This window comes from Palaemon carinicauda, chromosome 19 (assembly GCF_036898095.1).
Source record: "Palaemon carinicauda isolate YSFRI2023 chromosome 19, ASM3689809v2, whole genome shotgun sequence".
Taxonomy (NCBI): domain Eukaryota; kingdom Metazoa; phylum Arthropoda; class Malacostraca; order Decapoda; family Palaemonidae; genus Palaemon; species Palaemon carinicauda.
The window spans coordinates 42,292,418-42,308,306 of NC_090743.1; the positions used below are offsets into that span (position 1 = coordinate 42,292,418).

The 15,889-nt window shown below is 40.0% G+C and overlaps 1 protein-coding gene across 9 annotated transcripts in view; it reads left to right on the forward strand.

Moving 5' to 3' along the window:
• Positions 1-15,889, forward strand: part of Flo1 (flotillin-1) — a 128,730-nt gene that overhangs the window by 21,247 nt on the left and 91,594 nt on the right. For all 9 annotated transcript variants that reach the window (XM_068393527.1, XM_068393529.1, XM_068393526.1 and 6 more), the window contains 2 exons: positions 9,328-9,418; positions 12,437-12,580. In XM_068393527.1, coding sequence (XP_068249628.1) covers positions 9,328-9,418; positions 12,437-12,580 — 235 coding nt within the window. The remainder of the gene's footprint in view (positions 1-9,327; positions 9,419-12,436; positions 12,581-15,889) is intronic.

The window sequence follows — 15,889 nt, forward strand, 5'->3', positions numbered from 1 at the left end:
AGGTGGTAGCATATTTGAGAACTTTGATTATACTGTTGAATAGGTAAGAACATGCAAACTTCCTCATTGCTTGTCAGTGAATATGATTGGATTACTGTGAAAGTTTTCATCTCATAACAAGCAATTGCTGCTAGGGATGTAAAATTTTTAAGTCATATTGTTTTGCCTTAGCTTGGATCCCCCTTCCTTGCTCAAGCCTTAACTTCCACTCCCCGAGAAGCACTTGTAGCAGAATCATCTATAGTATTGTATGAGTATTTTTGGAACTGTTCTTTGTTGAGTTGTGACAGTCAATGCACCCAAAGATGATTAAGAAAGAGGATAAGATGATGATGATTACCGTAGAGGAATAAGTAGTTGCAGCAAAGATTAAATAAGGCACTTGAGATGCCAACAGTTCATCCAACTCTGGTGTACAATATGTATTTACTGCAGACAATCATTGTGAACATAAATGGAAGGCATTTAAAAAACCCAATCAACTACAACTATATTATCAACGTCAGTCTGTGGCCACAGAAAACAAGGTAGACTCATTGTGGTGGAAATTACTAGACTATTAATAACCTTTAAGAAAATAGAAATGGTTTAACAGGCTTTGGCTGGACAGTTCAAGGTACAGTACTGTACAGTATAATCAAAGGGATGTTTGATTTCACATGATTTAATCAGGCATCATAAATTTCAGATACTAATGAAAGGGAAGTATACTGGATTTTTTTTTTTATGTTGATTTATTATATTTTGAGCGCTTTGTTGATGCGTACTTTCTTGACAAACATTTTTGGTAATCAGTTTTATACTTGCCCTAAAAGATGATTTTGAATTCTGAGTGTCACGTTTTATGCTGTGTGTTTCTTTGTGATTTTGCTCAATTTAATTTTATCACTGAAATGTTCTATTCTTTTTCACTGTTTAATCTGAGGTGTCATCTAAATGCATACCACACAATTACATTTTGACAAACTTTGGAGGCATGATTGCCGAGATATTCTTATAATCAAGCTTGATTATGATTGTAAGGTGCTAGGAATGGTCTTAAAATTTTATTTCATATATGTAAGGGCTTTAGAATTGATGAATAAAAAGGAGAAAAATTACTCCTAATTTATTCTGTTAGGGAAGTTGTTAAGAATTATTCGCTGAAATTTTGTCTAGATTCTGGCAACTATTATTATTTCCTCAGTAAATCTGTCACACTTGTGAGGTTAAGTATTTGAATTCTTCTGGAGACCAGATTATCACTTTGACCCTTTTATTAAATATCAAGCGCAGCTAAGGCACAAAATAAAATTGAACGATGATCCAAATTTCATTACGTTTTCTTTGTGTCATTGTTCAAATTCCCCAGAGAAACTTCCTTTTAGAAGCAAACTACAAGATTGTGTAATACTGTACTCTACAGAAAGTAAGGCTGCTCATTGCAACCTCTTGAAGATATTTATTGGTGGGAGGCACGGATAGACAGTCAGTTGGATTAGGGATTTTTTCAATATTAAACTTACCCGATAATCATGTAGCTGTCAACTCCGTTGCCCGACAGAATTCTACGGAAGGGATACGCCAGCGATCGCTATACAAGAGGGGGGTGTACTCACAAGCGCCACCTGTGGCCAGGTACTGCAGTACTTCTTGTTGACACCACTTCAATTTTTCCTCTGTCGTGCTTCCGGCAAGACGTTCATGGATACGCTTATAATTTTGGAGTCTTGTTCACGGTTTTTGGTGAAGTATTGCTCTAAGATTTCAGCTTTCGCTATTCAGGAAGTTTTATTATTAGCTTAGCTAGCTTTTGGAATTAATTTGATTAATTAACGTAGATGTACGTCAGAGAGTGAATGAAGGTTGCAAAGTGTTGGGGGCAGTTAAGGGAGTAGTAAAAAATAGAGGGTTGGGCATGAACGTAAAGAGAGTTCTATATGAGAAAGTGATTGTACCAACTGTGATGTATGGATCGGAGTCGTGGGGAATGAAAGTGATGGAGAGACAGAAATTGAATGTGTTTGAGATGAAGTGTCTGAGGAGTATGGCTGGTGTATCTCGAGTAGATAGGGTTAGGAACGAAGTGGTGAGGGAGAGAACGGGTGTAAGAAATGAGTTAGCGGCTAGAGTGGATATGAATGTGTTGAGGTGGTTTGGCCATGTTGAGAGAATGGAAAATGGTTGTCTGCTAAAGAAGGTTATGAATGCAAGAGTTGATGGGAGAAGTACAAGAGGAAGGCCAAGGGTTGGGTGGATGGATGGTGTGAAGAAAGCTCTGGGTGATAGGAGGATAGATGTGAGAGAGGCAAGAGAGCGTGCTAGAAATAGGAATGAATGGCGAGCGATTGTGACGCAGTTCCAGTAGGCCCTGCTGCTTCCTCCGGGGCCTTAGATGACCGCGGAGGTAGCAGCAGTAGGGGAGTCAGCATTATGAAGCTTCATCTGTGGTGGAAATGTGGGAGGTTGGGCTGTGGCACCCTAGCAGTACCAGCTGAACTCGGTTGGGTCCCTGATTAGGCTGAAGGAACATAGAGAGTAGAGGTCCCCTTTTTGTTTTGTTTCATTGTTGGTGTCGGCTACCCCCCAAAATTGGGGGAAGTGCCTTGGTATATAGATAGATAGGAATTATGGTGACGAAGAGAGTATGAACTCTCTTTCACCTTTAAATGGCCGACCCTTCCCTTAGACGGAAGTGTTGGTGTCTAAGAGAGTATAGACTCTCTTTCTTAATTTTGCTTAACAAAAGTTATAGATTTATTTTATATCTCTCCGCCTTTTATAGGCCTCTTCGATTAACTTCCTTTTTTATAAAATTATTAAAATTAAATTTTATATTTGTTTATATTCGACCTTTCCTAATAGTAGGCGGTCTTTTCTTGTACCGAAGTTAATTAACATTGAGCCCGTCATTTCGGTTTTACCTGTTAACATATTATGCTATTTTAATGTTTTTGAAAGAATTTCTTTGATAGTCTCGTACTGTTTCAAAGTTGAACTAACGTTTTGTTTTGTCTCTGCAGTTGTTGACGTTCAGAACGTTCAACTTGCGCTCTATCGTTACGATAGAGAGAGAATTTTCACGGTGTCACGTTGCAGTAAGAGTAAACCGTTTATAACGTTTTGTTCATTCTTTCTTAGCTTAATGGTTTTAATTCTAATAAAGGAACTTTTTATTTGGGAAATATTTCAGTTTTTTTCCTTTAACAATAATATGTTTTAACGAGTATATATGATTGGGCTCTTCTCTCAGGTTCTAAGTCAAGAGAGAGAGAGAGAGAGAGAGATGAGACGGAGGGAGAGAGAGCTGGATAAACGTTTCGTTCAAGCGAGTAACGTTGTTATCGTTTTTGCTCTTCTCCCTAGTCTCTTTAGGGGAAGAAGGTAAACGTTTCTAGAGTTTATTCTTGTTCTCAAGCTTTATGCGGTGAGAGATTTTAAACGTAGTTTATTTGATCTAGTGTTTAGTCTCTTTCCAGCCACTGAATTATTTATCTTTCATTAGATTTTTCTGTTACATTGTAATTCTGTTTTCGCAATTACTAACTTTTAAAGAAGGATAGAATTGCGTGTTTCAGGTACAAACCACTTAAAGTTTCGAGTTCAGTGAAATAAGTGCAAACAGAAATTCAAAAGTGATAAGTGATTAGCGCAAAGTGTGTCAGTGTTGTGCGTGAGGGTACTTCTGTGCGTGCCAGTCGTCCTCCCAGTCCGGGACCTCTTGCAAGCTCCCAAGCCCAGGGGAGAAGCAATGTCGAAGGGCAAAAGGGTTCGGCAGGCCTTGATCGGCGCACAGAAGTATCCTCGGTGATTGCGGGCGTGTCTTACAGAGACCGTCACTCCCACCCGCAGACGATTGAGCCCTTATTTTACTCGTCTGCAGAAGAAATTTCGGGGAGAAAACGCTGGACTCAGGTCTCAAGACCTCTTAAACCTAAAGTCCAGACCTCTAGAGTTCAACAACCCGGATGCAGTCATTGGGTTAGCTCTGACTCTCCGCAGTCATCAGGTGACTGCACACCTCCTAAGAGAGGTAAGGTGATGCCGCAACAGACCTCATCTTCTGTTAAGGCTTTGCCTCAGCAGACCTTAGCGTCTGCCGACCCCAAGATGACTTTGCTGCAGTCCATGCAGTCACAGCTTGCGGTCTTAATGCGTGAGTGTCAGGCTGAGAAGGTTACACCTCCTCCTGCGATCGCTCCGCCTCACCGCAGTCCAGTCTGCCAGGCGTACGATGTTGAGGTTCCTCAGGATACCTTACCGCGTACTGAGTTGCCAGTTACCAGCGGTGTGCAGCAACCTCCGCCTTCCTTAAGGCAACCTCAGCAATGGGAGTAGGAATCTTATGCCTTACTTCCTCCGCTTCCGCTTGCGGTTCCACCAGCGAGGCAACAATCTCTTGAGGTACGACAACCTCTTCCATCAATGAGGCAGCCACCTCAGCACTCGCTGCAGCGACCTCAACCCTCCTCAAGGCGAGAGCCTCAACTCCTTAGGCTAGCTCCTCAGGAACCTCAACTCGCGAGACAAGAACTGCGTTCTGCGCAGCCGCTACCTCAACTCTCGCAGCTCACACCTCAGGAACCTTAACTCGTTCCTCAGGAACCTGCTACTGCGCATCCGCAACCCTTACAGCAAGCGCAACTCTTGAGGCAGCAACCTCATGCTATGAGTCAGCCACCTCAACGCATGCATCTGCCACTTTCTCCTCAACTTGAGCCTCTTCCCATTCAACTTGGAAATAACAAATGACAATAATAACACCTCATTACTTTCATAACTTGCATTTGTAATCATATACATGTATGCCTACACAAACATTATGATAATGGAGGTTATTTGTATTACTTATATAAAAATATATATGTATTCCTTGCAATATATTTTTAACAAAATCGCAAAATATGGCAAAAATATCTTCAAAACAAAAATGATTCATGAGTTATGAATGTAAGGTAAATATTATGTTGATATTAAAACCCCATGCAAGCATGCATGAAGTAATGCAGTGTTGCCAACAGGGCGAGTTTCCCTTTCCGGAGGTGAAGTAGATTATAGTACATTTAGTGCAGCTTAATTCTACGATTATCATGCCGGCTATCAAATTCATCAACAAAACAGTCTAAATCAATTCCCTCGGCACGTGCACTTTCAATGGACGGTAATGCGATATTACTCACTCTAGCACTGGTCATGGAATTTCTGAGAAATGTTACACGCCATGCAACACGCTCTGCTTACCTTACAGCATGCTCTACATACAGCATGCTCTGCATACAGCATGCTCTGCATACAACATGCTCTGCATACCTTACCGCATGCTTCTCAGTCACACATCTTTGGTTGTTGCCAACTCACTAGACTGTCAAGCAGTTTCATAACGTTGCCTTCTAGTCTGCTGCTTTTGCACCAGTGAAACCCTCACTGAGAGAACTTAGCTTTTCTCGGATATGGTCCCTGTAGATGAGAAAGTGCTTTTCTCCCTCCTTCTGATATTCCCTTGAGGACTCTGTCATTTGGAGAGGAGCCTTTAGGTGCGTAGCCTCCTATGGACTTTTATTTAAGCATAACATGCTCCCAGGGAAGGTAATGGTTCCACTTCAGTCGCTAACCCCGTCTGTTACCACACCTGCTCCCATAGACCTTGAGCTGTGTTGCAAGACATGCAGTCCAAGCTTAGTCCTTGTTAGAGGATTTTTTTGTTTACGGAGTCAGTGTGTCACTGGGAAGACGTTCAACAACCAGCAGAAGTGACTTGTTGTGACGCAGTGCGGCAACCTCAGCAACCCGATAAGGAGTTGTCTGTACGACCCAGACAGTCTAGACAGCTTCGGGTTGTCACTGTACTTCCTCGCTTCCCCATGGTTGACAGTTCACAGACTGTGCAGCAGTACCATGATCTTGTGTCCGGCTCCGTCAGACGACTGGCTTTTAAGAGCTCCCACAAGTCGTCGCTGTCTGGAGATTCTCAGATGGACTATGGATCTGACCAAGGAACTGGGCCTCCTGGTCAATTTTGAGGAGTCTCAGCTCGTCCCATCCCAGACCATTGTCTCCCTGGGTATGGATCTTCAGAGTTGAGCTTTTCGGGCTTTTCCGTCGGCCCCAAGGATCTTCCAAGCCCTAGAATGCATCCAGAGCATGCTGAGAAGGAACCGATGCTCAGTCAGGTAGTGGATGAGTCTAACAGGGACACTTTCATCGCTGGCCCTGTTCATCGTGTTAGGGAGACTCCACCTCCCCCCCTTCAGTATCATCTAGCTGCTCACTGGATAAAGGACATGACGCTAGAGACGGTCTCAGTTCCTGTTTCCGAAGAGAGGAGGTCTTCTCTCGCGTGGTGTAAGAACAGCTTTCTTCTCAAGGAAGTCTACCTTTGGCTGTTCAGAAACCCGACCGCCGTCTCCTCTCGGACGCATCAGACACGGGCTGGGGTGCGACTTTGGACGGGCAGGAATGCTCGGGAACATGGAATCAGGAACAAAGGACACTTCACATCAATTGCAAGGAGTTGTTGGCGGTTCTTCTGGCCTTGATAAACTTCAAGTCCCTCCAGCTTAACAAAGTGGTGGAGGTGGACTCTGACAACACCACAGCCCTGGCTTACATCTTCAAGCAGGGAGGGACTCTTTCGTGAAGTTGTTCTAGATCGCAAGGGACCTCCTCATCTGGTCTAAAGATCGAAAGCTCACGCTGGTAACGAGGTTCATTCAGGGCGGTATGAATGTCATGGCAGATCACCTCAGCCGGAAGGGTCAGGTCATCCCCACAGAGTGGACCCTTCACAAGAATGTTTGCAGCAGACTTTGGGCCCTGTGGGGTCAGCCAACCATAGATCTGTTCGCTACCTCGATAACCTAGAGACTCCTGTTGTATTGTTCTCCGATTCCAGACCCAGCAGCAGTTCACGTGGATGCTTTTCTGCTGGATTGGTTCCATCTCGACCTGTATGCATTCCCGCCGTTCAAGATTGTCAACAGGGTACTTCAGAAGTTCTCCTCTCGCAAAGGGACACGGCTGACGTTGGTTGGCTCCGCTCTGGCCCGCGAGAGAATGGTTCTTAGAGGTACTGCAATGGCTGGTCGACATTCCCAGGACTCTTCCTCTAGGAGTGAACCTTCTACGTCTACCTCACGTAAAGAAGGTGCACCCAAACCTCCACGCTCTTCGTCTGACTGCCTTCAGACTTTCGAAAGACTCTCAAGAGCTAGGGGCTTTTCGAAGGAGGCAGCCAGAGCGATTGCCAAAGCAAGGAGAACATCCACTCTCAGAATCTATCAGTCTCAAGGGGAAGTCTTCCGTAGCTGGTACAAGACCAATGCAGTTTCCTCAACCAGTACCACTGTAACCCAGATTGCTGACTTCCTGTTATATCTAAGGAAAGTAAGATCCCTTTCAGCTCCTACGATCAAGGGTTACAGAAGTATGTTGGCAGCGGTTTTCCGCCACAGAGGCTTGGATCTTTCCACCAACAAAGATCTACAGGACCTCCCTAGGTCTTTTGAGACCTCAAGGGAACGTCGGTTGTCCACTCCAGGCTGGAATCTAGACGTGGTCCTAAGGTTCCTTATGTCATCAAGATTTGAACCTCTCCAATCAGCCTCTTTTTAGGACCTCACATTAAAAACTCTTTTCCTCGTGTGCTTGACAACAGCTAAAAGAGTAAGTGAGATCCACACCTTCAGCAGGATCATTGTTTTCACATCTGAAACGGCTACATGTTCCTTGCAGCTCGGTTTTTGCTAAACGAGCTTCCTTCACGTCCTTGGCCTAAGTCGTTCGAGATCCCAAGCCTGTCCAACTTGGTGGGGAATGAACTGGAGAGAGTACTTTGCCCAGTTAGAGCTCTTAGGTACTATCTAAAAAGGTCTTAACCTTTACGAGGACAATCAGAAGCCTTATGGTGTGCTATCAAGAAACCTTCTTTTCCAAGTTCTAAGAACTCAGTTTCTTACTATTCAGGCTTCTGATTAGAGAAGCACATTCTCATCTGAAGGAAGAAGACCTTGCTTTGCTGAAGGTAAGGACACATGAAGTGGGAGCTGTGGCTACTTCAGTGGCCTTCAAACAGAGCCATTCTCTGCAGAGTGTTATGGATGCAACCTATTGGAGAAGCAAGTCAGTGTTCGCATCATTCTATCTCAAAGATGTCCAGTCTCTTTACGAGTACTGCTACACCCTGGGACCATTCGTAGCAACGAATGCAGTAGTAGGCGAGGGCTCAGCCACTACATTCCCATAATCCCATAACCTTTTAACCTTTCTCTTGAATACTTTTTATGGGTTGTACGGTCGGCTAAGAAGCCTTCCACATCCTTGTTGATTTGGCGGGTGGTCAATTCTTTCTTGAGAAGCGCCGAGGTTAAAGGTTGTGATGAGGTCCTTTAGTATGGGTTGCAGCCCTTGATACTTCAGCACCTTAGAGTTGTTCAGCCTCCTAAGAGGAACGCTGCGCTCAGTAAGGAAGACGAACTTATTTAAGGCAGAGTAATGGCTCAAGTCGACTTCCTTACCAGGTACTTGTAATTTCATTGTTATTTTGAATAACTGATAATATGAAATACGGGATACTTAGCTTCTTGATATACATGTACACTGGTTTTCACCCACCTCCCTGGGTGTGAATCAGCTACATGATTATCGGGTAAGTTTAATATTGAAAAATGTTATTTTCATTAGTAAAATAAATTTTTGAATATACTTACCCGATAATCATGATTTAATTGACCCACCCTTCCTCCCCATAGAACCAGTGGACCGAGGAAAAATTGAAGTGGTGTCAACAAGAAGTACTGCAGTACCTGGCCACAGGTGGCGCTTGTGAGTACACCCCCCTCTTGTATAGCGATCGCTGGCGTATCCCTTCCGTAGAATTCTGTCGGGCAACGGAGTTGACAGCTACATGATTATCGGGTAAGTATATTCAAAAATTTATTTTACTAATGAAAATAACATTTTTTTGAAAATATATAAGATTCATTTGATCTTGGCCTGATTCAGAGAGCCAAGTAGCCAGTTTGAAAAGTAGATGGTCATAAAAGAAAATCTATAAATAGATAGGGAAAGGAAGAGTAGGTACAATATTAGTAAGAAAGCTGTTTATATTTTTTTACAGCAAGGTTATCGCTAATAGTAAAGAAGAGGTTATTTTCATGTCTTGTAAGGAATAGTGACTGTAGATCAGGAAAAGTTGAAAAGAACATTTTGTTTAATTCTTATGTGAGTGATTTAATTAGAATGGCAATTGCTTAAATTTTCTTTTCTTACATCTACTGAATTAACCATAAACACTTAGCATGAATGTTTTATTTATTATACATAGCTTACAAACTTATTTTGTGTCGATAGGATATCATTGAATGTCATGACCCTAAACGTGGAGTCGCCTCGCGTCTACACCGCTCAGGGCGTCCCCATCTCGGTCACAGGTATTGCCCAGGTAAGTGATTGGTCAAACATTGTTCTCTCAAGTTACCCTTTAAGATATTAAAAGGAATAATTTCATACATACAGCTGGACACAGGCATTCTTGGTGCACCTCACTCTGAAACAGTGCATCCAGCCACACCCTTACTGCTCGGCGAGTTCCTATGTTTAGCCCTGCCCACCTCTTTCGTTATATTTCCCTACACTATCTCTTTGGTTACTCTATGCAAAGTAAGGGTGTTTAAAGGTTGCTCATGAGTGGCATAGCCAAGGGACAGTGATATTGCCCTATCGAGCAGTACAAAGCCCTAGAGACTGACCATTTATACATATCATCATCATCATCCAAGACCCGTTTCCACCCAAGCTAGGACCAAGGCGGGCCAGTCAATGGCTGCCAATGGCTCAGCAGATAGACCTGTAGGCACCCCCAACCCCCCCCCATCCTTAGCTCACAAAGATGGTGAGGTTGCAGTGACTAAAGGAACTAACAAGTTTGAGCGGGACTCGAGCCTCAATCTGGCATTCACCAGTCGGGAAGGTTACTGCAACGGCCAGCAGGATGCACTTCTTCGGAGTGAGGTGTGCCAGGGATTCCTGTATCGAACTGTGCGTATACTAATGAATTATGATTTGATATACTGTATGGTATTACTAGTAATGTCTCGTGTAATTAACTGAAGGCAGATTCTAAACCATGTAAATTTTTCTTAAATTTTATTTTTCCTTGTTCCTTGTTAACACCTGAATGTTTTTTTTTATCTTTATAAGCCATTGAGCATTAAACTTTGTAAAAATTTCATTACAATCAAATTCTTAGGATCTTTGCTAAAGTATTTTGTGTAATTACTTATGGAAAGACTTTGAACTTTTGTCACCTTTATGTGTACTTGTTTCCAGTGGTAAAAATAAAGGAAAACTTGTAATCCATATGTTCGTAGCTAATATTGATGTGTTCATACAAAAGACCCAAGCTATTGCTTTTCAAAGGCTCTTTGTAGCTGTTTTTTAGCAGCAGATAAATCTTGAATATACCTTTTGAGGAGTACATAAACAGTATAATTGCATTTTTCTTCTTTCCCACTGTTATCCATACATTAAGGGGTCGGTGACTTGGTTAATAATTTAAGAGTGTTTTAACTATTGTATATCCGTGCAGTCGTCAACAACAGTTAGTGGCAGTAGGCCTACCCTTTGACTAAATAGTCCAACTGCAAGGCAGCAGTTTCCACAGTTATTGGTGGTGGGCCAAGCCTTTTTCTAAAAAGCAAGTCTGCAAGGCAGCAGCTGTCTTTTCAGTTGTATTCTGTGACACGCAGAATGTACGGTTGTAGTATTCTTACACCGCTACTACAGGACTTTACATATATAATTGTACTAATAGGTTAAAGAAAATTTTTGTGTCATCATCATGATTATTCCTTTCTTCCATCTCACTGTCTAAACTCTTTATCTTTTACTTCATATTGCTACTGCAAGGTTTCCCCCCATCCCCACATTTGGACTAGAATGCTGTATGACCTCCCAAGATCCAGCACTTTGACTTGCGTAACACTTATACATTGGCTTTACTTTTTCCTGTTAGACCTAAAATGAGTTATCTCCATCCCCTTATCTCCTGTATTCTTTCTGCCTAAACTATTCAGATCTCCATCTATCCCCTATTCACTTGATTGTGTAGGCCCTTTTAGGACACTTAAACATTTTGTAGTTCTTCCTACAGGTCTCTGTCCTTCTACTGTCCTTTAAGTAGTCCTTTGGTTCTCTCTCATTCTACTTCCATATCTATATATCTGAGGAGCAGTTCCTATTCCTTCTCATCGCGCATCCAAAAAGTTTCAGTCTTTGGAAACTCCATCACCAATCAGTTGCATCACTCCTAGTCTCTCCTCTAGGGAAATCTATCTGGTCCCTGAGACAGTCTTTTACTTACTTGATTACTATTTGTTTTCATGGAACGGATTCAAGTATGTTATTGTGTAGCGTTTGGTTACTTTTTCATATTTTGAAATAAATTTAGTGTACTGTACATACTGTAGTAGTATCTTTACACTTTGATTATGCAACAATTCTTATTTACCTGATGATTGCTATTTATAATGTGCACGCAGGAAATTTTCACCTGAATTTTTTTTATTTCTTTATTTTAAATTGTAGATTTCTTTTTTGTTATTTCTTGTTCTTTTATGATGAACCAATATCACTGTTTCAAATATATATTCTCATTTCATCCGTTATTGTATAGTACTGTGCCGCCTGGCTAGTACAGTGGTAATGTGTTTGCCTAGCATTCGCATGGCAGCAGATCGATCCCCTCCCGGGATCATGAGTTTAAGCTGTTTACTGGAGAGGCCACTACAGGGTGGGGTGTTGGGCTTGCCCGGGTGGCATTCTGGTGATCATCTATTCAGATGGAACTGGAACTGAAACCAGACACCTTTAACCTTCAAGTGTGTTGACAACACAGTTGATTTAGGTTATAGTATAGTACCTTCTAATGTGATGAAGTTAACCCATACTCAGCGGTTTTGTATCTTATTGTCAGTTACATTCATGTTTTGAGATCACTGCGTACTAGGTTCTTCCATCCTATTCCCTATGATTAGCATCGTGAATTATTTTCAGGAGAGAACAATATTACTGTCAAGTGAAATTGATAGGCATAGGGGAATGTCTCATTATGAGGAATTTTCCTCCACATAAATTAAGAGGATCACCTTAATCATGTTCCTTGTTAAAGTGTAAAGATGTGCATATTTCAATCTAAAATATAGTGGTTTGTATTTAGGAAACTAGAAACTAGTCTTTCAGGAAATTTAATTTTGTTTGCCTTGCAGTGTACAATTATCTTTATTTTTTCAACTTTGACCTTCAAGTGAAGGTCCCTGTCAAAGTGTTTCAATGTTCACGTTCCAAACCAAAGTGCCGTGGTTTGTATGTATGAAACTAGAAACTTGTTTTTTTAGGAAATTTCATTTTACCCTACCTTGTAGTGTACAATTATCTTTATTTACTCAACTTTGTCCTTCAGGTGAAGGTCCAAGGTCAGTATGAGGAGATGCTCCTGGCGGCCTGTGAGCAGTTCTTGGGCAAGACAGAAAACGAAATCCAACTTGTGGCCCTGGAGACACTGGAGGGCCATCAACGAGCGATCATGGGCTCCATGTCTGTTGAGGTTAGTGTCTTTCTTGTGGAGATAAAAAGAGTTGTAGTCAAATTATGCAATTGAGTAGCTGCACAACAACTTTTTAGATCTATGCAGGAAAGAAACTAACCTAGACATCCATTGAACCATATGGTCCTATGTTAAGAGAATGAATTTTCTTCCTTTCTCTGTACCTTATTATTAGAGTATTTTAGAATGTAAGTCATCACATTTGTATTAGGTTGCCAGCCAATGCTTGTTCTTTGGTGGGGTTGTTCAAGTTGCTTTTATTATGTTGTTAATTATTTTGAGTAAAAGTAGAACTTTATTTCGATAGGTATGATTATCATTAGTGGTTTATGTTAGTTGGGAATTATTATGGATATCTTTGTTTTGGATTCCTGGGATTTATAAAAGAATATCATTCATGATAATGTAAGGAATCAAGTTGGTTTAAACAAGGCAAACTTTGGTCAGTCAGTTTTATAGAAAAATTTAAATGGATTCAGGATATATATGGCTTCTTTTGAATGTACTATAGTAAGGGTTCGGTTATCATGTACAGAACGAGTATTTCAAGACAACTTTATAAATGTATGTCTGTAGTTGTCTGTAGTTTATCTGCCTCTTTGTTCTCATGATTGGCATTCAGTGATTATGATTTTGGGGAGATAATACAGTAGATTATAAGACTTCATTAGCTACATTGTGATGGAATGCTTGTCATTATTGAGTAGAATTTAAACCTTGGATGGTGCCTCGAGAACTGTTAGGAAATCAGTTTTTCCCATTACATTACTTATTGAACTGATGCATTGATGCTATGATATTTGATGAGAAGTTTTATTATTTGATTTTATTTCCAAAATGGCCACAAATAGCTTGCAACTTAGTCAGTGCTAACATTGCACCTCATGCAGGACACTGTATGCATTACATTTTTAGCCATATACTGTACTTGACCTCTGTTTTGTCTTCCTTTCCCCTGACCTCTTTTCAATTTTCATTTAAAACTTCAAAGTATAATTGTAGGGTTTCCCTCCGTGGCCCCAGTGCTTCTGTATGATCCAAATTCTACCTTTCCATCTAAAACTAATTATGGGTGTGGAATATAGAGACGTGACATCGAACAACCGAGGCATAAACATATAGTAGTGTGGAAGTATTTGATTAAATCTACTAAATAGATGCAGTTGAATACAGAAACTGGGTTTACATTGTGATGACTTACTGTTGAGTAAATGTTAGATTGTTGTAGTTAAACTGTAGTTTCCTGTAAATATGTACATAGAACCATATGGTTAATTATTTCAATTTCAGTGGTGGTCTCTGAGCTAACAGACTTTGAAATGATAATCAAATCTGTTGCAGTCAAAGTCCTGTTTGCAAAATAAAAAATTTTGTTTGGAATTTTGATTTGTCGTGATGGTTTATAATTCTTAGTAGGTATGTACTTGCAACACTTTAATTTATTGAATTAAGAATTTCTCTCCCTTTAAATGTAATACCTGTAATTATTTATTGCCAGGACATGCTTTGATGCGTAAGGGAAGATGTTCGATTTCAGAAACGTATGCCAAAGATTTTGCTATTTATTGTCAGATTAGTTCTGGAATTTCTCCTTCATACTTCATATTTGGGAATTTTTTTTTTTTTTTATTAAAAATAGACTGAATTTATCGGGGAAGGCTTTTATATCTCGTATGACATTCACTTATCATATTTCATTTTTACGGTAATTTCTGGTATGTTACCATTTGAACGATGTATTTTTCTGACTTGCCTCAAATTGATTGGCGATTGTCGAGTCGGCTCAATTGTAAACTGTAGTACAGTATAAGGTCTCGGCTATCATGAAACCATACCCCTCAGGCATCTAGTAAGTTGAGCAGTTCTCTTTATAATTCTTACGCTCACATCCCATCTACAACCTACGTGTTTATCTTTGTAATTTCACTAAATTATCAAACTTTCCTCCTCGATTCACAGTTATTGCAGTTTTTTCTTCCTGTTGAATCTTTCATCGTCTCATGTATGTTGTTATTAAGTAATGGCACTTGAGAGATTTTTCTTCGTGGTAAGCACGGATAGTCATTCCAGTTTCATTTGGTGCCGCTTGAGGTAGGATTAACTTTTTATTTTGTTTTTGTCATCCTCAATTTTTACATTTTTATTTTGAAATTAACGAATAGCTCATGTGCCCCAATCTCCGAAGGCAGACAATACTCAACCAACAACAAATATCAATGCTCGGAAAAGAATAAAGAATTGGATGAAGAGAGACTGTTTCAATCTTAGAAACTTTTGAGAGTATCGAGTCATTCATATTTTGGAATTGAAGTTTTGTAGATTAAAAATGTCGATTCACTGGTCTAGTTAAACTATTTAATAACAAATGATAGTTATAGTAATGATTGCCATTTGTTGATTCTTTTGGAATTTGAGTTTTGTAAATGGAGAATTTAAATCCTAAGGTCTTTTAAATGAGTATTTGATGTTAATAATTCCTATTCATTAAATATTTTAGTATTTGTGTTTTGTAGATTAGGAATATAAATCCAAATGTCTCGTTAAACTAATATATAAGGATATTAATCATTCGTAGTTATTAAATATTTTGGAATTTAAGTATTTTCCTTTAAAAATATAAATCCGAAGTTCTTGTTAAACTAGTACTGTATTTGATATTAATGAATCCTAGGAGATTGAGAAATTTGAGTTCATACCCTTAAACTTGTATTTTATTTTGATGGTTGTTCCATCTGGTGTTAAAATAACAAGATTTTTCCAGGACATTATTGATTCAGTGAAGGAATTTTCCATTGTCGTAGATAGATTTTGATAACCTTTTTTGTGTGTTTATTAAGGGTTTATAGATATTAGTAACCCTTTCCTATTGCTTAAAACTGCATTTTTGTACAACTGTAGTTCCTTAGATATTTATTTTGTTCGTATAGAAGTAGTGCTTGCATTATTTAATAAGACAACAGTCTTCCCAATTCGTAAGATTCCTCTGTGTTGTCTTTTTGACTAGCTTTTTAACATTTTCTTGTGATTTAGCTTTTCATAATTATCCTTTGACTTTCCGTTGTATTTTGGGAAAACTATATTGCATTCGTAGCGTGAAGACAGTTTGAGGTGTGACAGAAGCAGGAATTTTGTGAGTGCAATGCTGGCAGGTTGACCGACAATTACCAGATTGTGTGTCAAACTTACCGTGCTACACTCAAGGAAATTCCAGAGTGTGCCACACCTTGAACCGTCTTCATTCTACAAATGCACTATAGTATGCAGTACAGTAATCCTATAATTTTATTCTTCATAATAAGGAGTTTGTTA